General features: G+C 41.8%; 2 protein-coding genes across 6 annotated transcripts in view; both read left to right on the forward strand.

The window, feature by feature from the left end:
- Nucleotides 1–9,829, forward strand: part of LOC102944868 — a 99,579-nt gene extending 89,750 nt beyond the window's left edge. For 3 of the 4 annotated variants that reach the window (XM_043545867.1, XM_037897447.2, XM_043545869.1), the window contains 2 exons: nucleotides 5,021–5,111; nucleotides 6,400–9,829. In XM_043545867.1, the coding sequence (XP_043401802.1) occupies nucleotides 5,021–5,111; nucleotides 6,400–6,474 (166 nt within the window). In that variant the 3' untranslated portion in view covers nucleotides 6,475–9,829. Of the gene's footprint in view, nucleotides 1–1,561; nucleotides 1,639–5,020; nucleotides 5,112–6,399 lie in introns of those variants that run through there. The other variant, XM_043545868.1, reaches the window with a different exon arrangement.
- A 4,936-nt stretch (nucleotides 9,830–14,765) lies between these two features.
- LRAT (lecithin retinol acyltransferase) lies at nucleotides 14,766–23,227 on the forward strand. Of its 2 annotated transcripts, none has more exons than XM_007071267.4 (2): nucleotides 14,766–15,449; nucleotides 19,052–23,227. In XM_007071267.4, exons 1-2 carry the CDS (start codon nucleotides 14,838–14,840, stop codon nucleotides 19,202–19,204), a joined length of 765 nt encoding a protein of 254 aa, XP_007071329.3. In that variant the 5' UTR covers nucleotides 14,766–14,837; the 3' UTR covers nucleotides 19,205–23,227. The 2 variants fall into 2 exon arrangements, with proteins under 2 accessions (XP_007071329.3, XP_043401808.1); XM_043545873.1 differs by lacking the exon at nucleotides 19,052–23,227 and adding an exon at nucleotides 15,930–18,172 and having other exon boundaries at nucleotides 14,861–15,449.
- Nucleotides 23,228–23,474: the final 247 nt, after the last annotated feature.

Consider the following 23,474-nt stretch of genomic DNA (forward strand, 5'->3'; position numbering starts at 1 on the left):
TGGGACAATCCACATAGCAGGCTGACCTGGAGCTTGGCAGTCCATCTCATGGACTGCCCTGGAACTGGGGATCCTGAGAGCCCTGGGGGCCTGTTAATACTGGGACCCGGGACTTCCAGGCTCTCAGCTGCCTCTCAGCCTACCAAACAAGTTACTGGGGAGCCAGGAAGCCAAGCTGGAAGAAAACCAGACAGCCTTTGAAACCTGATGGAACCTTGCATGGTTTTCATTGGAATGTCTAAATGAAACATGAAGATTCCGATGAATTTGCAAATTGCAATTTAAAAAAAAAAAGTTGTTGACATTTTTTCAATCAGCTCTACTCCAGTATAAATGGTCACATTCTGGCAAAAAACTACATACTTGAATTTGGCATTTAAAGGAAAGAGCACAGATTGGTTCCTTTCCTGGAGTAAAAAATAAACTGAACACTTCACATGCCATTCATTCACAATACTGCATCCTGTGCCAGAGAGCAGGGTACATGCAGTGATGGTTTTCCTGCTTTTTCAAGGCCCCCATGTGTTTGATGGTCGAAGATTTTGTCACAACATCAACCCCTTGCCTCAGAACTGTATTCTAGAATCTAAGCTAAGAAAGTAAAATGTTAACCCTTACGATGGTGAAGAATCCACCTTATCCCATACTGTGGGGCCTCTAACATGTCAGTCTACAGTAACTGTATTAGGAATCTATTTCTATATAAGGTGGTGGTTTTATAGCCATCTGCAAAGACTACAGTCCTCAGAATAATTACATATTTCTATCTGTCTTAGTTCCACCAGGGGTCTTTCTAGTTCCTGGAGCAGTTCAGGATTGGGAGGAGGTTTAAAGTCCACCTTAGTGACACCTCCACTCCCCCTCCTGCCAGGCTGTGAGTTCTGTGCTGTTCATTAGAGAGACAGCACAGAATCTCACCTGGTATTTATTAAGTGCTACCAAATGAATTTACTGATAAATGTTTTGGGTTAAATTTAAAAATGGTTTCATCTGTAACTCGGCAGAGGAAGACAAAAATGAAAAAATGCTACACATTTAATAGATCTGCTACAAGAATTGCTCATACATCAAACAACTCACACTGGTATTGTCCTTTCTGCTTAGTTAATCGAGGTTTGCTCGTTTCTTAGTGCTGTTTATGTTCATTGACAGAGGCTAAAGTTTCCCTCTGTTCTGGATAGCAACAGTTTATTTTGATTAATTAGATCATCTCTGGTTTGGGCTTCTTTTAATGATGTGATAATGGGACTCTGTGAGTAGCGTGAAAAGCTACTGGGGAAAATAATGGATCCTTTTATAGAGTTGGTTTTTTGTTTTTGTTTTTAGATTATAAGGATTATGCTCACATGTTTCAGATCTGAAAGTTTCTTTTTAGACTTTTAGACAAAACATTTTTATGAATGTGAAAACTAGAAATAAACCAACAGTCTTGCTGTTTAAACAGACAGTGTTGGGAATATGGAAATGCAAATGACTTTTTGAACATTATAATTTGAAAACCAAAATATTTTTGTACTTTTTTAAAAAAAAATGTTCTAACCATAATTCTACTTCATTGCAGATCAGAGGTTAACAGCATTTTGCCTTTCATGGCATTTCTTTAAGGCTGGTAAAATAAATAGGCATACAGCCTGGAAGGGAAATTATTTTTGTTAGATTATACCTGTAATTGCACACACTCTGAAGTTTTCAGGGTTTCAGGTAACATATAACAACAAAGGTCTTATTTCTAACTAGATGGGGAATTTGCTTTTTTCCTCATAAAGCAAATTCGTCTTGAATTAATTGCACTTTTTGCCTTCTCTATAAGTGATATGCATCCTCAAAATGGAATAGTCAGACAAATTTGGATATACTTCCTGACAGCAAGGAAGATATAACATTCACACACAGAAACGAGCTCTACCTCTAGAAAAGGATGCCAGTCTCTGGAACTCTGCAAAAAGATAGGTCTGAGCAATTCTGCTCTTGAAAGCAGTGTGAATTTGTTAGCAAGGCACTGTAGTACATATAGAATCATAGAACTTAGAGATGTAAAAGATTTGCTGGCCACTTCACTCCCTCCCTGTCCTGACCTGCCAGTGAAGGGTTATTTGTGAATCACTACATTTTTCAGTGCTTTAGACACAATGCACATTCATATTTATTTAAAGAAAGGTATTAGAAATACAGCATAAAACTGTAGAAATAAACTTTGTTTTGCCCTCTTCAAAAGGAAATAATAACTTATTTTTCAAAAACTAATAAAATCCTTCTCTTTTGTCTTAATTAGCTCATTATGTACCCTCTTTTACACTATTAATCAGATACATTCTGTGAGCCTCTTGTCAGCACTTCAGCTACACCTAGCTTTTATCACTTTTAATTCTGCATGCTTCTAATTGTATATATCTCCATAGTAGAGGAAAATATCAGAAACATACATATAAACTGTTCTATTCAGAATTATGGCTCAATTTAGGAAACAAGATTAAAAATAGTTACAGTTGTGAGGTCTCTACTTTTCTGAATGAGGGAGAGTAATAAAGTTGCTCTGTGAGCATTTTCTGGTTTAGTTCTCTCTCTCTCTCTTTGGGCTAGGGTCATTTTCTTGCTCTGTGGATAAGGGTTCCCATGTTCAAAAAGACAATACTTGTCAGATATGTGTTTACTAGACATTATCAGTCATTTTACACAAAATTAAGCAATGAGAAAACGATACTTATCTACATACTAAGACTCAGAATCCACTGTAATTTCTATTCATATATTTAATGCATAATAATCAACCTCCTATATTATTGCACCACACTATTACACAAACATCTCTTCTCTGAAACCTATCATTTCACCTCCAGCTCACTCTTAAATAGGAAGAGTGCTCTCTTTCTCTTGATGTATAAATTTACTAAGCAAACATACAAGCAAAGTACAATGTGGCCAAAATTAACTGGGAACTCATGGAAAAGTCTTATCTTTAATGAAATACCTAGGCACTGCACTTTAGAGGAAGTAATTAAGGAGGCACCCCATTGTGCCTAGTTATGGGAGTTCAGTTAGAACAGTGAATTTTCTTTATTTTATTAGTTTCTGTCACAATCTTAATGTTCTTTGAAGTGTTTTTATTTGTTTTTTGAAGAGTTTCTGATGTTTAAAAGCAGATTTTAAAAATACTGAGTGAATTGTACAAATATATTATCTTTTCTTAGGCTTGTTTTAGATTTTACACAATTACAGTATATATCAATGCTACGTAAATATACTGGGTAACATATTTTTGTTGGTGTAGTATCACTGCATGTGCATTGTAATCCATCATTATCTTTTTGTGTTTGAACCATGTTCACATTTGAACCTCCACAAATGTACCCATAATATTTCCAGGTGCTATATAGAGTAGTTGCAATTTTATGCACTGATTTGCAGAATCACAGTATGGTTATTTCTCAATAACTGATAGCATATGAATTCCTGGTGGGATGAAAGCCATTCTTAGCCAAAGAAAGATCAAGGATTTGATTAATTATTGTACACATGCAAATGTTGTGTTTTATATGCACAAACACACAGACCCTGAAAATACTGCCTTTCATAGAGTTTCTGCAGTTCGCGTGGTAGCTAGAAATGTTATACAAAATTACTGCAAAGCCCTTGAAGTAAATAAGCCATTAACTTCTCTTCAAAGTGAATATCTTTTATCCTAAGCAAAATTGTTTTACCTTATCAAAATTTACAAATCCAAAGAGTTGCGGAAGAATTACTCTACATTTTTAATCCAGTAAAATTCCCGACATTCTAACTGGTTCTGGATGTCTGATTTGCGGACTCATAGTATGGCTATTTCTCAATCATTGATAGCATATGAATTCCTGGTGGGATGAAAGCCATTCTTAGCCAAAGAAATATCAGAGAAATGAGTAATTACTGTTCAGATACTTTTCAGTAACAGGGTTCAGAGTAGCAGCCGTGTTAGTCTATATTCGCAAAAAGCAAAGGAGTACTTGTGGCACCGTAGAGACTAACCAATTTATTTGAGCATAAGCTTTCGTGAGCTACAGCTCACTTCATTGGATGCATTCAGTGGAAAATACAGTGGGGAGATTTATATACACAGAGAACATGAAACAATGGGTGTTACCATACACACTGTAAGGAGAGTGATCACTTAAGATGAGCTAATACCAGCAGGAGAGCGGGGGGGGGGGGGGGAGGGAGAAAACCTTTTTGTAGTGATAATCAAGGTGGGCCATTTCCAGCAGTTGACAAGAATGTCTGAGGAACGGTGGGGGGTGGGGAAATAAACATGGGGAACTAGTTTTACTTTGTGTAATGACCCATCCACTCCCAGTCTCTATTCAAGCCTAAGTTAATTATATCCAGTTTGCAAATTAATTCCAATTCAGCAGTCTCTCGTTGGAGTCTGTTTTTGAAGTTTTTTTGTTGAGGAATTGTCACTTTTAGGTCTCTAATCGAGTGACCAGAGAGATTGAAGTGTTCTCCGACTCCCCACTGTATTTTCCACTGAATGCATCCGATGAAGTGAGCTGTAGCTCACGAAAGCTTATGCTCAGATAAATTTGTTAGTCTCTAAGGTGCCACAAGTACTCCTTTTAAATATTTCATAGTCCTGTTACTGAAAAAAGAAATCTTTCTATTGTGGACACTATAATCCCTCTGTTTGAATTGGCTCCTGCACTAAAACTTTGCAATTTGCCCATCAAACTTTGGCTACAGTTGTTACCTAATTAACAGAAAACAACCTTAGTTTATTAATGTTGGAACATGATATAATCAAAATTCTTGTACAGCTTAATCAGAAAAGACCAACCAAGTTCATATCCTACCTTATTACTATTAAGGTGGAGTTTTGGGGTTTTTTTCCTTCTGATTAGTGTGCTTGAATCAAAATGGGGGCATCATCACAGTCCTTAAAAAATTACTTTGGATCTTCAATTTCTAAATGCTGCGTTTCACTAGTAATTAATCTAAATCTACTGTAAAACAAACATAAATTTGTTTGTTCTAAATTTTACCTTTAAAGATATGAATTGCCAGGAATACACGGATTAAACTTCGTTCTGAAAAATTCCCTTGGTGGTGGTGGTATTGCATCCTTAAGAAGTGACCCACAGGTACGTATGCAGGCATTGATTTTGATTTTAGTTATTTTTTATAACTACATATTGCACAAACTCTTTTTAACCAACACTGGGATAGAGTAATAATCTATTGACTGATAGCTATCTTTTAATTTCACAAAAACAGTCTCTCATTCATTCTTCCAAGTTTGAAAACTAAGCAGTGATGCATAGCTCAATTGGTGGAAAAGATTTGGTTTATATGTGAAATGTTGGATTTGCAGACTTTATGAAAGGTGAAGTTGCCATGCTTTGTGATGTGTCAGCTGCATTTTTGACATACTAATGAATTTAGCTACTCAGAAAAATGTAGTCACATTTTTGGAGAGCAGGTGTCTACTAGACAACTTGGTTTTGAGTGTATTCTGGTATACATAGGACGAGATTCCCAACTGGTGTAACTCCATTGATTTTGATCAGATATTTAATTGGTGTAACTTGACTGACTTCTATGGAGTCACACCAACTGAGAATCTAGGCAGGGTTTAATTCTGGTTAATCCTGTGTAGGTGTGCAAAAGGAAGATGGAGGCACAGGAAGTATGTTTACACTGCATTTAGACACCCACAGCTGGCCCATGCTATCTGACTTGGGCTTCCAGGGCTCAGGCTTAAGGGGCTGAGGCCTCCATAAACTGCACAAAGCCCCAACCATACACACACTGTGTTGACAGCCCAATTCTGCCATCCTTACTCATGCTGAGAAATACCTTACTTCACAAGTAGTCTCACTGAAATCATCTGGACTGTTCACAGAATAAAATACAATTCAACATGAATATGGTGTCATAATTGAGTCCTAAATTAAAAAAAACTATAAAGCAAAGAGATCTAGCTCACTGAACCCTGGTATGCAGTAATTTAAATAAATAAGTACTGGAAAAGCTTCGCTCTACCTACCAAAGTTTAAATGGTTGCAAATCTTAAGTCAAGTTTTTAACTTTTACTTAGGAAAAACTACATGAATAGCAAAGTCAAACAAATAAAAGAAAGAGAGAACCTATGTGGCTTTGCAGTTCAAGGGTTAAGGAAATTACCTAAAATCTGGTTGTAACGTTATATAATGGGCTATTGGCTTAGCAGCAAAATTCAGATCCATACTTTGAATACACCAAAGTTCAGGGATGTTATGTAACGTAGAAGTCTGATATCCTGCTTGTTTCAAACAACTTTTTTAAATTTAAAATATATGTTTGCAAAGATGGTATATTTAAATATGTAACTTAATTTTAGATACTTGGTTCACGCAATGCAATCTATTTTCTGTTTCGTTCTCTCTACAGGGCAAGGCATTTGGACAGATGTTACTGGATTTCCAGATAAAAAATGTTCCAGATTTAAAGTCCTTAATAGAATAATGATTATTGGGTTTGTCTGTTTTTAAAACTCTGAGTACAAACAAACAAACATGCTAAACAAAAACTAGCTTCTTGAGTCAAATTCAAGAAACTTCAAACTAAAGTGGTGGTGACAGTTCTCTTTCTCAGGATTAACTGTAAGGCACAGAAAAGTGAATATTTTGAGTATTACCAGACAAGTAGATTTGTCTGTGACTAATGGTATTTCCTATCTAGTTAATATATTGGATAAAGAGTTAATTTATTTCCTGTAAAATATAATAAAGAAATAAAATAAAAAATAACAATTTTACAGTGAGATAACCAGACAACCACACACACTTGCAAAATGAAAACTACCTTTCAATCCAGTCCTCCTCTCCGTCCTTTTTTAGAACTCTTAATAATTAAGAGGAATAATATTGTTTAACTCTAACTGCTCAAGTCACCACCTTCAGTCTGCACTGTGATTTTGCACAGTATATCCCTTAGGTATACAGAACAGTCAGATAACTTGGTGCTCGTCTATTAAAAAGTCACCATTTACCAACAACTGTCAAACTGTGGTAGCAGAGGTCAGTTTTTCCCTCTAATTAGGGCAGTAAATAGCTGTAGTAACTCAAGCACCACTGTGTGGTGACTGATGGTGAATATTGACTTTGAATGGTGACCACTATACTTCAGGGTATTCTGCAGTCAGTGAGAGAAAGCTGAGTGTTTTCTATCCCCAACTTCTCTCATTGCTTATAACCCTTATTTAAACAGCACTGAAGTAATTACAAAATGGAGCTCTCGTCATGTGGATTATTTTGAAGAAGAAAAAATGCTAACAGCCAGATTCGATGCCCCACTGTGTCTTGTGTGATGCTACAAAAGGGATGGAATCTGGTCTTATCACCTCTGTTGGAGATTCCTGTAGTGCACAGGAGTTCCCAGGAGGTGCTGAGTCAGTTTAGCTGTCCCTTGCACCACCCTTCTCTACAACCCTGGAGAGGGAGCATGTTGGGGGCAGAAAAGAGGCATGTCTGATTTGCACTGTGTTCCATCTATCCTCAGCTTCCCAAAAGTACACTGACCTATTCTGCATCAGAGCTGGTGCCAGATGGTAAATTAGAGAGCTGTATCCATCTCCCCGAAAAGAAACTCAGTCTAACAGATCTTCAGGCCTGATAATTCTCTGTATCTCCTACCACAGCAGAAAGATATGTATGTTTGGGGGTTTTTAAATCTCTTAGTGGACAATGTTTAGGTACTTTTATATTCAGAAATGTGTATGTTCCTTTATTTTCAGAAGAATTTATTAACTGTTTAGTGCTGATAAAATTGAGACTTTAATTATAGGGGTTACAGCTATGAATGATGTGTAGGTGCTTTGTAAGCCTCATCAGAAATCTTTGGCAGTGCCTCTGAGCTCTAATCTGTTCTATCACTGTTCTCCATTTGCTAGCCTATCACTAGCAAGGATTGTAACTGAATTTTTCCAGTTTGCATTGTGGTTTTGTCCACTTGAGGACTATGTTGAGAACATCATGTGTGGAATCTTGACCCTATTAAAGTCAATGACAAAACTCTCATGGAATTTGCGGGGGCCAAATTTTCACCCATATTATTTTGGCTTGTGACCTAAACAGAATGTAAGAAGATAATATACTAATTACTGTGTCAACTAGTCATATGTAGTATTATTTGTACATCATTATTAAGTCTGGTTCTAAAGGCAAATGTGGGAAAACCATGGCTTTGTCACAGAAAAATATGGAAAATTCAGAATATTGGGGGGGGAGGTACACAATATTTAAATTGTTTATATTTCTTTTCCATTAGAAAAGTTAAACAGCTGTCATCAATAGTCTGAAACCATATTAAGACAGGAAAACAGAAAAACCCAACAAATAGTCAAATTTATTAATAACAATAATTAATGGAAGAAAGTCTTGCTCAGTAGCAGACTAAGATGAAAAAGGACCATGGGCCAGACCCTCAACTGGTGTAAATCAGTACAACTCAGTAAAGTTCAATAGTTATGCTTATTTACACCATCTGGGGATCTGGCCCCATGATGTTATTACAATACCCTAAAAGTGACATTTTTGGTCATGGAAATCATGGCTATGCCAAACATATACAGCCTTAATCACTGTGCTGTTTAAGTGATTTTGTATTTCTATATGCGACTACTTTGATATTGAAAGTAAACTGGTAAAAAGGCTAGATATTTCCGTAATTTAAATAGTTTCTTTTAGTATATTTTCCAATTGCAACTTAGTTTAGAAATGTTTTTAATATTAATTGTTTTGGGTTCCTTTTATGTTTTCTGAGTTTGTGTGTTGGTTCAGTTCCCACTTTAGATTGTATCTCACCCAATTCTGTACCAAATTAAACATTCACTGTTGGTTAATATGAAAATTGAATAACTAAACACTGAACACTTTAGACCCACTGGTAGTGGTGGCCTGTGGACTGGGAGGTGCAGAGCATTCACAACTGTACAACAGAGGCACAGTTTGTTGAAGAATTAAACCATGCAATGTTCATGTTGATGGAGTAGGGAATGGAGAGGGGTTTCTCTGTCTCTGTTGGAGTTCATACCCCTCCAGACACCACTAAACCATCCCCAGTAGGGATAACCTTGAGCTACGGCTGGATTTTGTTTGTTTGCTTTTGCTTTTGCAACACACTAGATTGCACCAAGTGGCATTTATTTTCATAATATTTTCCTTAGGGAATGTGTCAAAATCCCTTAGACAAATTGTCACTGGCCTCGGAGCTCTCTAATTTTACTGTTTCTTATGACAGCTCTAATTCTCAAAATAAAATATGTAATATATCCTAAAATGTTGCACGAGGTGAAATGCCTTTTTAAATTTTAATTATAATGTAATAGATTAAACTAATATGTTTAGTGAAGAAAAAAAGTATTTTCTTTCTAGAAAAAATGTGTATTTCCAAGGGGTTAGTTTCTTATGTTTATGTCTAACAGAAACCATGGACAACTTCAAGTAATAGATATAAACATACCTTGTTTTATTTTACTGAAAAACAGAATAGAAAGGAGAAGTGTCAAAGTATATGGCTTTTTTTTTTTTCTCTTGTTTTGCTCCCCTTTTGGTTGAAAGGGATTAGGCATGCAGGAGCCAGAGTTAGAAAGAGCCTAATATAGGTGCTCAACCTGAGATTTCCATGCAGGACTTGAAAGTTTTGCTGCTTTTCAAAAATAGCTGTAATCGTCTATTTACTAACAAAGAAAAATGTTATCAGTGTACAAGTTATTAAGTTTAAATGTATATTTTTGTAATAATAAGCAGTTACATTGCACCTTCTATCCAAAGATCTGAAACTTTATGAGCATTAATAAATGAAATCTCCCAATACTACAGCCTTGCGGTGGTGCAGTGTTATCTGATTGTATCCCCTGGGGCTATGTGTCTGGGCTGGGGGCAGTAATGCTACATTTCATTGATTTCTTGTTTATCTGATGCGTTCCAGTGGCTTTCTAGCCCTCCGTATAAGCCAGCTGTCAGGAAAGGTGCGGCTTTTTCATGCTTCAGCTGCTTCACTGCTGTGTGGGTTACTCAGTGCAGTAATGCCACAGCCTTCACTTTGTTCCTTTGAAACTCAGGAGCATAAAGGCTTTGAGCTTCCTCCTACCTGTGGGGACCACCCCGCTTCTCTTCTTGAGTTTCATCTTGGGTTTCTCTCCCGGATTTACTTGTAATGGACTCTGGCAATTTGGGGATTAAAACTAACTGGCCTTTAACAAGCAAACAAAGGCTGCTTCTGACTAAACAGTGCTATGATCCAGCGTGAAAACATGTATTGGTACCAACCAAAGAGTTACCGTTCCCTCTGGCTTCAACCTAACGCTACTCCTGAGGGGGAGACCCTAGGGGCCCCGGAGGCCTCCCCTGTTTTGCTGAGCACCGCAAGCTAATTGGGCAAAAACCCGCAGGAATCCCTGCCCGCTGTGTCCAGGTGTTACTCTGATGTGACAGAGTCAGGAGAATCAGCTCGATGGGGTGGGGGAAGATGCCGCAAGGCATGAAAGGGCTGTGGGGTGTAAGTGGGGTTCTAGGGAGCCGCCTCCTTATTGTTAAGTATAAATGTTTCGACAGGCGCCGTTTCTGCGTGTGATCCCGCGTGGGGAAACTCCGTGTTTGCTCCAGACACCAGTAAAATCCGAGGGCAGCGGGAGGATTTGCTGTATTTGCCTTTTCTCATCGGTTCAGTCCTTCTGTGGTCGTGGGGAGGATGCAACTCAGGGTTGTCTCCGCAAAGCACCTATAAGGTGCCGAGAGCCCTCCTCACCCCTTGGGCCTGAGCCTAATGTTGGGGACCATCGCCCCTTTGCAGAATGTGACCCAAGATGCCGCGTCTTCACGTGCTCGGGTGCACTGGCAGCGGGAGAGCGTCTTCAGGCCTAGGAAACGGTGCGGGAGGGTGGCGGTGTGAAGTGCGGCAAGGGGAAGAAGCTGAACCCGGAGAAGAGCGAGGACTAGGCCCTGCCGGTGGCCAGGGGCCGCCGACCTGGACTAATTTGGCTCTTGCTCTAATCTCTGAATAATGATTTAAGAAGCGCTGGGGCCAGTCCCGTAATGCGCTGAGCACCTTCTCTGCCTTCAGGGGGAGACGTGGGTCTCCAGCGCCTCAGGACTGGGTCGAGCTTCTCTTTTCTGTGCAGAATCAAGGGCGAGGGATTTCTGGGCCCAGGGCTGTTCGCATCTTCTCGGCAGCGATGGGGTGGGGATGAAACGCTGCTTGTTTGGAAAGGGGAAGAGACCCGCGGGGAAGGCAGTCGCGTTACTGTACCCCAGCAAGGGAGCCTCCCTCGCCGCCTGCTCTGAGGACGTCGATGCATGTAGGTGTGATCTGGTGATACGGACAGGCGTGTTTTACATTGTTCATTTTCTGTAACGTTCTTAATGCCGATTTCCCGCCTTATGTTCCCCAGGCCGGGGGACCCCTCATGCGGGCTCAACCACTGAATCGGCTCTGAAAATGCACTCAAAATCGGCGGGTAGTGCTCGAGCTATCGGGGATCGGTTTATCGCGACTCGTCTAGACCCGATAAATCGATCCCCGAACACGCTCCCCGTCGACTCCAGAACTCCAGCTCGCCAGAGGCGGAAGCGGTCGACTCGCCGCTGTCCTCACGGCCGGGTAAGTCGACCTAAGATACACTGACTTCAGCTACGCTATTCGTATAGCCGAAGTTGCGTATCTTAGATCGACACACTCCCCCTCCCCCCCGTGTAGACCAGGGTAAATTTTTACCACCTGCGGTTGGCGATCGAACGGGGGAAAGCGCAGGTTTGAAACATAAACCTTAAAAAACAGCATCACTCTGCATCCTTGACATCGCTGCTTCTGCCGTTTGGCTGGCTGAAAGCGTGTCTGCAGCTTGTCCGAAAAGTTCCCACAACCTTCTTCTCAGTGCAGTTGCACCTAGAAATAGATCAGTCCCTTAAAACCACGTCGGTTAAAGCTAGTTTTTGCAGCACAGGTTGCAATGTTGTTTAGGGGGGATGAACCTGCCACGAACCAAGCAAACACCCTCCACACAATTAAATGAGGTGAACATCGCCTCAAGCTATTTTCTCTTGTAGACTGGGCAGGCTTTGGAGCTGATCCGCGACGTGGCTAACCCTGCATTATATAATAACTTGGCTGGGACTCCCAAAACAAACTCCCTAAAGCCTGATTCCCTCCTTCCCCCACCAGTAAGTGCCAGCAATGAATGGCTACGCAGGAGGTTCGTGCTGGTTTGTCACTCCGGTTGCAGGTTAGAGAGGTGGAAGTACTTTTCGTTTAGCACGGAAGCTGCTTGTTACTTCTGAGCAAGATCAGACCAGTGATTCAAAAGTAGGGAATGGCCCTTTACAAGAATAATTTCATGAAATCCACCTTTCGGTTCCAAGCCCCTAGTTGTGAAGAAGATCCCTCGGCTGAAATATAGCCTTTTGCAAGGAGTGAAAAGGGGAGTAGCAGATTTTAGGATAGGCACCACACTGCGTGCTCTGCAGAAGCTGGTCCAATCTCTTATTCTCCTTTCTGCTGCAGCCGACTGTGAGGTGTCATTTACCGACTCACAGAGAACCATCAGACAAATATTGATCGTCCAGGGCAAAAGACGTGGGGAGGGGAAAGGAAAGGCCAAAAACCTGACTAACCCTCAAATGATCCCCTTGACTTGCTCTCTCCTGCTCCTCCTTCCATGTGCCCGCTATAAGGCAGGGTCTTACAGGGTGGTTTCTTTTGGGTTTCAAACACTTGGTAGAGACTTTTTGTGGCAAGTGATTAATTATAAAAACGCCCCTAGAAAGTTTGGATTTCGGATCCATTCCTGAATGCCCAGTCTATGTTATGCCATGGTGAGGAGCCCTCCTCCCCCCGACACTGGTATGATGACTGAAAGGGAAAATATTTATTTGCTCTAAGGCGGTCCTGCTTTGCCCACAGAAATGTGTCGAGGCTTTGGGCATACACAGTTCCTGCCCGCTTCTCAGCAAGTGTTTGTAACCGACCAAGACGCTAAATCAGTTTGTTTGCAGATGTTCAGGCAAACAAAACGTCAGGAAATTAGCTCAAAAATTTTCCCAGCTCTGCAATCTTCCTTAGAAAGGGGGATAGTGTGAAAAGCTGGCCCTGCCCCTCCTCCTGTTTCTTCCCACCCGCTTTCTTGCTTCATGTATAGTGGGACGAAGTTTCTTTCTCCAGACGGAACTAAAAGGTTGAATCGGGAGTGTTTGTGACATGAACAAAAGTCAATGGCACTGGGTCTGGGGGACAGTGCGACTGCAGGGGCTGGGAGAAAGGCTGTGGCCACAGAACCCGAGGATAAAGGGGAGCGTGGCCCCCCTCCCTTCCTGGTCTCCAAGGCCCTGTCATTTTCCAGGTAAGATGAATGTCCTCCCATCAATCATTCCGCGCAGCCCCTAGGGAGAGCCGGGAATTTGCTCGGCTACTGAAACTTATTAGCCTCAGACTAGGCGGCTTTGTTGCCCTGACAGAGCTGCTCTTTTGTGGGCTTTGTTCCCGGGATTTATACATTGACATAATGGATTAGCGGGAAACAAACAGCAGAGGCATGTTTCCTCCGCTCTCTTAGCCGACGGATTTTAGGACAAGTTAAATTGTAAATATGAGTTCCACTCCCCTCCTCACTTCGCAGCCTGTTGTCTTCCCAGATAAGCAGGAAATTATCGATCGATGTAAATGCAAATGGTTTTGTAAAGGAATCAAGTGCACGATCACTTGTCATTGCCACTACGATTTCCTCTCCTCCGTACACTGCGCTGTGTAATAAACATTTATTGTGCCTGCCTAATCCTTTGAACTTTGAGGAACTCAGTGCGAGAGGAAAGAGCTTTGTTTAGGAGGAAACAAATTGTCACTGTCGTTCGTCACGAACTATGACAAACAGGGGGAACTTGTAATTTGTAATTTACTATCCCGGCCAGTTAGTTATTTAGCGAATACACCTATCAGGGGACATTTTAACTCGAAGGAGCTGTAGTCACTCACAACATCAAAAATGAGTGCTAGTGTTTGAGGTCAGATCTCTTACTCACTGCATGTTTATAACTACATATAGTCCAGGCAGACAAATGCCCGTAGTAGCTCTTAGGCATTGTAATGTTTAATGCGGTGTTTGCTACAGTGATGATCCCGGAATATAACAGAATCCGGTATATTCAAATGCAGTTGATATTTGATGCTCGTTTTAAAGCGATTACAAGGAATTGCAAAGAAAACAGAATACACAAATGCAAGTGGTAGTTGGAGAGATCCAAATGCAACGGGAGAAATTCTCGGGCAATCTAACTGACCTTTCTATTCTACAGGCCCAAATCGATGATGATGTTATATTTGAACGCCGTGAAGACTTGGGGGGCCGGGGGGGGACCATTTTGAACGCGTGAGAAAGCGCAACTTTTTATCTTGGAAGTAGTTTGCGTTACTTTGAGGCCCCCACTTACAGGCTGTAGCTGTACACAATTTACGCCCATAACGAAATCAGTGGCACTTGTGTCATTCATAACTTCCCTCAATGGCCATTCATTTTATTCCATCGCTTCCCTCTCTCAGCTTTGAATTCCTGCAAACGGACACATTGTTCGACTGCCTAGTTCCCTGGCCCCTCTCCTCGCGAACAGGCGATCCAGAAGCCAGGAGCTGCTCTGGGGAGGAGCTCTGCCTCCCAGAGGCTTCAACAGGGCAGCAGCATCGGGGCTTGCCCAGGAGACTTTTTTTAAGCGCTGCTTCTGAATAAAGGTTTACTTCACTCACGGTTGGAAGCCGCCCACTTCCCTCTCAGCCAATCGGGGTTGTGCTTGCTTGTGGCCCCGCCACCCCCGCCTGCCCGCCCGCCGGGATAAGAAGGCGGGATGCTGGGGTGGGTAGCAGCATCCCGCCGCAGGAGGAAGGCGAGGGAAAGCCTCCAGGCCCGCAGCATGAAGAACCCCATGTACCAAGTGGCCTCCCTGCTGCTGGAGAAGCTGCTCCTCCTGGCCAACCTCAGGCTGTGCAGCGAGGGCCCCGGCGCGGCCGAGGAAGAGGCGAAGCCCGCCAGCTCCTACGACGCCACCTGCTTCAAGCGGGGCGACCTGCTGGAGGTGCCCCGCACCCTCTTCGTCCACTTCGGCATCTACCTCGGGGACAACCGCGTGGCGCACCTGATGCCGGACATCCTGCCCGCCTTCACCGACGACCAGCGGCAGATCCAGCAGGTGGTGACCAACAAGAGGCTCATCCTGGGCGTCCTGGCCAGAACGGCCCGCATCCGGGTGGACACGGTGGAGGACTTCGCCTACGGCGGCTCCATCCTGGCGAACCACATGGACGAGGCCTTCCCGAGCAAGGCGCTGTGCGAGGAGGAGGTGGCCCGCCGGGCGGAGAAGCTGGTGGGGGCCACGGCGTACAGCCTGCTGTGGAACAACTGCGAGCACTTCGTCACCTACTGCCGCTACGGCTCGGCGGTCAGCTTCCAGACCGACAAGGTAAAGCCCGCCCGGGCCCGCTCAGCCGGGCGCCTCGCTAGGGGAGGGGACACACCCACCCGGGTTGGCCTGGGGTGACTCGTACAGGTGTGTGCTGGTCCTCTGCCCATCTCCCCTCTGTGTCTGGGGGCGGGGGGAGCAAAGCGGAGCCGATCTGTTCGCTTTGCTGGCTGCCCCGCTTACCGTCTGACGGCCCGTGGAAACCCTAAACGCTAGGACGGGCTACCTCCCCCTGGGCTGGCACAAATCACTACCAAAGGGTTTTTTCCTCTCCTGCTGGTAATAGCTCACCTTCCCTGATCACTCTCCTTACCGTGTGTACGGTAACACCCATGTTTCATGTTCTCTGTGTATATAAATCTCCCCACTGTATTTTCCACAGCATGCATCCGATGAAGTGAGCTCACCAAAGCTTATGCTCAAATAAATTGGTTAGTCTCTAAGGTTCCACAAGTCCTCCTTTTCTTTTTGCGAATACAGACTAACACGGCAGCTACTCTGAAAACAGCTTTAGAGTTACCTGGCGAACGGATTGGAAGTCCCCCTGGCCTCCCACCCGGCGTGTGAGCCAAACACCTGCCCAGCTGGAGTGAGCCAGGACAGGACGCAGAGTCTTGGAAGACTGGTGGCTGGGGGGACTGGAGAGGGAAACTGCCCCAGCAGGAGCCCCAACGATCTTGCTGTAACTTTAACCATGTCGTTCCCCTATGTGAAAGGAGAGCTCACTCAGCCTCTTTCCCCCTGCATGAGCAGCATCAGTAGCTTAACGTGAGCCTTCTCTGGGGGGCGGGAGGGGGAGGGCTCCCTTCTCCTCCTCCCCCTGGTTCTTTGGCTGCTACTCCAAAAGCTGCTTGCAAAAGGAGTTGTCTGAAGCCATCATTTGCTGGAGGTTTTGAACTTTGTCTACATACTTCTAGTCCCTTGTCTAGTGTTTCCTAACACCCCGGAGCCTGAAAACTGGCAAGAGACAGTCTTAACACTTCAAATCTCCCATGAGGTCAAATGACCTGACATCCTGCAATGGACCATTAACGCTGAAAGGGATTTTGGTCCTTGACTGCTAATGGTTTGCTAGACTCAGCATGAAAGGAATCTGTCCATGCAGAGGGCCCAAAAATGCGTAAATACAGGTAGAAGTTACAAACTCACCCCTCTGTAGGTCATTTCCACCTGCCCCCAAAGGGAGTCTCCCCCCATTTCAAACCCAATTAGAATGCTTGGAAACGGGTTAAAACCCAAGGCTGTCTGGTTCCAAGCATTGTTATTGCTGCAAATCAAGCCCCCACCACCGCAAAGGTTAACTTAGTGGAAGAAACACAGACTCTTGAAATTGGCAAGGTTCTAAAAGTATGTGAAGAAAGAGGAATCTCATTGATAATGTGATCTGCCATAAAGGTACATTCAGAGTAAAGCATCCTCTATGAAATCAAACTCTAGGCTAGTATTTGACCTGAATAAAGTAGCTCTATTTGGCATGGGTGAGGAGGAAAGTAACCCCTATACCTGAAAGGGCTTGTGGCACTGATAAATCAGGTGTTTCATGGCTAATAATCTCTGAGCTGGGGGTAGGGAGACAGACAGTGAATTTGTTTAAAGAAGCAAGACTGGCATCAGTCGACGGGGGTGGGGGGGGAAATAAAGAATAATAAAAGCAAATTTCTGCCAACAAAGCACACCTCCCCCCCTTCACCTTCTGATGATCTAAACCAATGATACTAAAATACTTTACTTTGAGGCACTGGATCCATGCTCTCTAGAAATGAAAAAGCCCAGCAACTCTGTCCATTTACCAGTTTTTAGTTAAACCTAGGTTCTCAGCAAATCCTGTGCCACCAGAGAGATCATGGATTTTGGAAAAGAGCTGGCAGGCCTTTCCTCCCCAGATAAAAGAAATGTACAGTTGCCGCATTATGAGGTGTCTGAAGTCAGTGATAGCAGCAGCCCAAGGCTAGTTTGGAAAGGAGTCTCCCCGCACTTTACAAGCCTACAAAAGTAAACATGTCAGATTTATTTAGGTAGCGCAAATAATTTCTCGCAGTGAAAGCCACGTTTCTGCGTGATAATTATGTTGGAGCACATACTACCCTGTGTGCTCATTTCAGCCAAGGAACAGAGGCTAGTCAGCTTCTTTTTTATTATTATTATTTTTTATTTATTTAAAGTAAAATATTTAATCTATGTGTATTAGTAGTGGAGCACTTTCCATGAGTTTGAAAGCTTTGCTAGGTTTTACAGAATCAGAACAGATTTTAATTGGTGTTACTGTTTAGCACCTCCAGAATAACAGAGGTTTTTGTGTGTGGCTTGAATAGTCCAACGAACAGCTTGGTGAGAGGATAGGCTGTGTAAAATCTCAGTTGGGCTCAATCTTCACAATTCTTAAAAAAAAAAAAAAAACTTGTTTTTTTTCCAAGTGTACTCCCTGAGAAGTAGGTCACTTGGTGCTGAGGCCTGGTTTCCGTAAGTAAGCAATCTTTTGAGCAGTCTAGTCAATACTCAGCTCTCTGATTCGAAGTTACTGTATACTGGCACTGCAGCCACAGACTGCTGCAAAACACTGTTTCACTGTCTCTCCCTTCCCCATCCAACGCCAAGCAGGATCTTGGATGTTTTATTCAGCAGGAGATCAAACAGAATTAATGGCATTTTAAGGGATTGCAAAGACTGACTCCAGGCGTATTTCAGTCTGAAATCTGTAGTATGTAAAGGGGAGAGGGGAGTGTCTCTATGAAAGCAAAAAGAAAAGGAGTACTTGTGGCACCTTAGAGACTAACCAATTTATTTGAGCATGAGCTTTCGTGAGCTACAGCTCACTTCATCGGATGCATACTGTGGAAACTGCAGAAGACATTATATATACAGAGACCATGAAACAATATCTCCTCCCACCCCACTCTCCTGCTGGTAATAGCTTATCTAAAGTGATTATCAAGTTGGGCCATTTCCAGCACAAATCCAGGTTTTCTCACCCTCCGCCTCCCCCCTCCCCCCCCCCCACACAAACTCACTCTCCTGCTGGTAATAGCCCATCCAAAGTGACCACTCTCTTTACAATGTGTATGATAATCAAGGTGGGCCATTTCCAGTAATTTTCCAGTAGATGCTAACAGTCAGTTCACCAGAATGGCTTGCCCGCCATCCTATCCACTTAAATTCTCCTGCCATGTAGGTTTCACACCAAATTACAATCAGTTACAGGTTTTGCAAGTCATGAAAACAATTTCCAAGCTGCTTAGAAATAACTTAACCGGCAGCTAAATTTAACCTCTCTGCAGTGACGTCGATCATCAAGAAAATAAAGCGTGATTCATTAGACAACTAGTAATGAACTCTTAAGATAGGCTTGGGGTCTCTAAGGACCCGATCCTGCATGCACTGCAGTCAGTAGTAAAGCTCCTACGGACTCCAATGGGGCCAGGGGCAGTTTCTAAGGGGAATAGATCCCTTTTCACTCACCCAGCCATCCCTTTCTAGCCCACAGGAGTTGAATCCCTGGTACAGAGCAGTCTTTGATGGTCTGCTTTCTCCTTGCCCTCACCAATACCTATCAGTTTAGAATGATTTCATATTTAACTGTGAACCTTTCCCTCTGACTTTTGCAGTTCTGTGAAACAGTGAAGATGATTATTCGGGACCAGAGAAGTGTTCTTGCTTCAGCGCTCCTGGGATTAGCATCTATAGTCTGTCTGGGTTTGGCACCTTCCACCACCCTGCCCACTATCATTATTCCATTCTTTCTGTGGATGGCTGGTTAACAGCAGCACCAGAGTCTGTCAGTGCCTGTACATAGAACGTATAATACTGTATTTATAAAAGCACAAATTACTTATCAGCGGTTGTGTAAAGAGAAAAAAATGTGACCTGTAACTTGTGTAATATTTTAATCACATCTTTATCCAGAACACAATGTACAAAGAGTAGCTTACTGTGTAAGCCAAATAAACCAGATTTCCTGAAAATCTCACAGAAGGTGAATTTAACACACCTTCCAAGCCATGAAAGTGTGTGTGTGTGCGGGGGGGTGGGGTGGGGTGTTTGATATAGTTCTGCTCCCTGCTTTCAGTCATAAATTAATCTAGTGAATTTATTTTATCAGGTATCTCTTAACTCTGTGTATCCAAGTGCCATATAAAATAGTGAAGATTAGAGTTTCATCCTGAAAGTGGATGATAGAGGCCATCTAAGTACCTAGGCAGAAATGATGGAAGCTGAAAACAAGCTAATTTCACTTCCATATATATGTATTTTGCATTCAGGAAAGTTACTGTTTCTAAATCAACTTGTATTAAGCCTAGAAATATCTTTTAATGGAGAATAAAAGCAGCCTCAGGATTGTATTCTGCATTCGTAAAAACTCCTAGTTAAATATTGTTTCCTATACTACTGTGTGTGGCCAGATCGGTACTGCCCATTCAGTTCGTTTCTGAGAGGTGTTCACAAATCATATATCCATTTTAATTGCACAAACTCTGTACATCCTGAACAGCTTTTTGTCTGGGTTAAGTTGCAAGGAAAGCCTGCAGTTCCTCAGAATTTTCCTTGCTAGTAAGTGTCAGTGCAGCCAATATAATTCAGTACAGGGGGTTTCAGAAGATATGGAACAAAGCAATTTGGTTGGTGAAAACTAGTAACATGCAAACCAATAAGAATTTTCCTATGTTCAGGAGAGAAGGAAAGAGGCCTATTTTCTCTTCTCTTCCCTCAGTAATGGGAGCAGTGTGGGTGCCATAAAGTGTCATGAGTCTCTGTGGCAGATATTACAGTCAAGCTACTGTAATTTAACACCTATACATACCACATACCCCTTAAAAATTATACGTCTTTCATACACCAAATGTGTGAATATTTAACTAGAAGCCAGCAACTTTTTGAAGAGCATGTGATATATGATTCAAGGGCTTTTTGGAAAATATTGCTATTCTTAACTCAGGCTGATACCTTTTTATCTCAGACCTTTGTGAACTCTTTCCTTCAAAATCCAACCCTGTCTAGTCACTCATTTTGAGTGACTATTCTATTTTTATTATTATTATTATTATTATCTACAGTGTTTATTGCTGTTTGTAAACATGCCTTTTCTGCGTACTGAGGCATTTAAGCATTATTCTGCCTCTCCTTTTAAATCTAAAGCATGAATAATCTCCAAATCTTGTCTCTTAACAGTGAAAGCTCAATATACCACAGTCGATTAAGGACAATATTAAATAACAAAAAATGCCTCCTTTACTACCATTTCTATAATAAGATTTGCTTTATCTTTATTTGAGAAACAAAAAAACCCCAACTGTTTGAAGTGTGGTATCTTGAATTAAGTGTCTGCGCTGTTGCTAATAGCAGTGTCTCGTTTTGGCTACTCCACTACAACTGACTGAAAACGTAAAGACCAAGGATGAAATCCTGATCTTATTGAAGTCAATGGCAAAACTCTCATTTATTTCAATTGAGATAGGATTTCACCCCAGACTTCAATACCAATGCAGAACTGTATTTAGAATAAATTATATGTTCAGCTTGCAGTCATGCTCCAAAGCAGCTGGATTTAAACTACCACTAAGTTGTTATAAACAACTTACATTCTTTTAAAGAAAATCCTAAGGTGCCAACCTACAGCAAATTTTTAAACTAATGTGAAATGCTTTTCCATAACATATGTATCATAACCTCTGCACAGATTCCATTGCATTTTTTATTTACTGTACATAAAGTCAGCACTGTATAATTATATAAATATAATTCATTTTTATATGTTTACTTGTGTTCTGAAATTGATGAGCATAATGGAATAGCACTTCCCTAACAATGTTTATCCCAATAGGATGCTGAGCAATTCATTGAGACATATACGGTATCAAATTACATTTTATGTCTGCCCCTCCCTTTTATTTGGAATTTGTAAGAATTCCAGTAATTCTCATGAGTCAGTTACAGAATAAACAATGGGTCCATGATCAATAAGATAATCATAGTTAGGATTGTTATAAGGTGAGTGTACTCGCAATAGCTGTAATATCAAAGGACTGATGTTGCCGCTTTGCTAATGGGGATGGGGCAACCAGGGATATTTGGGGCAAGATGTGATTTGTCTGAAAACTTTGTTAGATGACACCGGGCACCTGGAACAGACACTGGGTTATTGTTCAGTCAGATCTAGTAAGTGAAAATTGCTCCATAAAGTATCTTTAAGGAATACTTAAGACGTGCTCAGACTAAGCCTTTTAAACCTGTGATACACTTGCTGTATTCTCATCAGAGCTGATTCACAGGAGGACTTCAGTTATGCCCTTATGCACTTAGGAGTTTTCATATAGTCCCCGATTCAGCAAAGGACTTAAGTCCCATTAAAATTAAAAATATGCTAATTTGGCTTGCTAAATTGGGGCCATAGACTGAGCAGATCTAACACCTGTGTCGATTCTCCTGTTCATCGTCTTGGATTGTTGCTCTGAAGTCTCAAACTTGAAATTTCAACACCGACTATTTTTGCTAATATAATACTCTATTTAAGGATTATGAATAGAGTTTGCCTTTCAGGCCCAGGCTCAAATATGAATTGTGACATTACTGAAAGGAAGGAACTAGTTATTATAACGGACAAAACACAGGGCAGTATTGTCATTGAAATTTTGCATGTGTTATAAGTGCAGGATCGGCACAATATACAGGTAACTATGAACGATGGAGGATGGAGTAGATAGGGAGTGGAAATACAGAAGTTGCATTTCATTTTAGTTGGTTCTTTGTATGATTCTTTTTGAGGGCGGTGGATCGTCTTTAAGAACCTTAATGTGCAACGCGGGGACCTCAAAGGACATGAGTCTTGTGTTGCTGGGACCGGTTAGTAGTGAAGACATCAGGTTAAAAGGACACATTTCATGATTACCATACAAAGGTAAACAAAAATTAAAAACTTAAGAAGACAATGTCAGGGTAGAAAAATATTTTTAAAAACCATAGATTATTAAAATTCAAGTTCTAATATTTTAATCACTTGATGCTATGGTCCTTTTGTGTATTAGCTTGATGAATGAAAATAGACTAATCAGTTTCTAGTTGACTTCTCTTTCAGGTCCTTATGCACTAGCACTCTGTTACAATGTGTAGGTTGTAAAACTGCTGGGGAATGTGTGTGGGTGTGTGTGTAAGAAAGATACCATTGAGATTTAAATGCGGGGGGGGGGGGGGGGGGGGGGGGAAATCATGGCAATATTTGTCAGTATTAGGTTTTGGGGAAAAAATGAAACTACATTTTTGGCGACATATGACCTGACAGCATCTGTGTGGGATTCAGAAGGAAAGCTACAGAAGCAAGACAAATTCTCTGTTATGGCAACCGTAGGTCTGGTTTGTCCATATTGTGTGTATATGTGTTATATAATTAAATCAAAGGGTCTCACAACATAGTATGATATAGTGTTGTGTGAGAATGCATCCTATGTTAGAAAATCAGTGGTTTGTATGCTCTGACTTTATATTTGAATATTAAATGGCAGTGATCAGATAACAAATGGCTCCTGGAGGTGCAAACTGCTTAAGCTCTCTAATACTTTAGGGCCCAATCCTACAAACACAAACATATTCTTAAATTTACTACATGAGTAGTCGCATTGATTTCAAGTAAAAGTGTGTTTGCAGGATAGGGGCCTTATATTGTAATACTGTGATTCATTCAGCAACTGTGTTTGTGATGTACCTATTTGTGTAGTGATCTTGCATGACTTTATGCTGTTGAAATAAACTGCCAACTCAACTCTTATTATTAAAAAAAAAGTTTACATCATTTACACAATTACTCTCTCTAGAAATCACTGTGATGCCATGTCTATGTCTACAGTACGAGCTCAGGCCCGCAGACAGAGACTTGTTAGCTCAAGTATGAATAGTAGTGTAGCCATGGTAAATACTCTGTGGGTAAGTACTCAGCATGGTGGAGACATGTCACTGCTGCCCGTACGACCATGGCTACACTGCTATTTATTCTCATGTGAGCATGTGTACACAAGCTGGTAATCATACCCCTACCTCATA

This window comes from Chelonia mydas, chromosome 4 (assembly GCF_015237465.2).
Source record: "Chelonia mydas isolate rCheMyd1 chromosome 4, rCheMyd1.pri.v2, whole genome shotgun sequence".
In the NCBI taxonomy this organism is placed as follows: Eukaryota; Metazoa; Chordata; order Testudines; family Cheloniidae; genus Chelonia; species Chelonia mydas.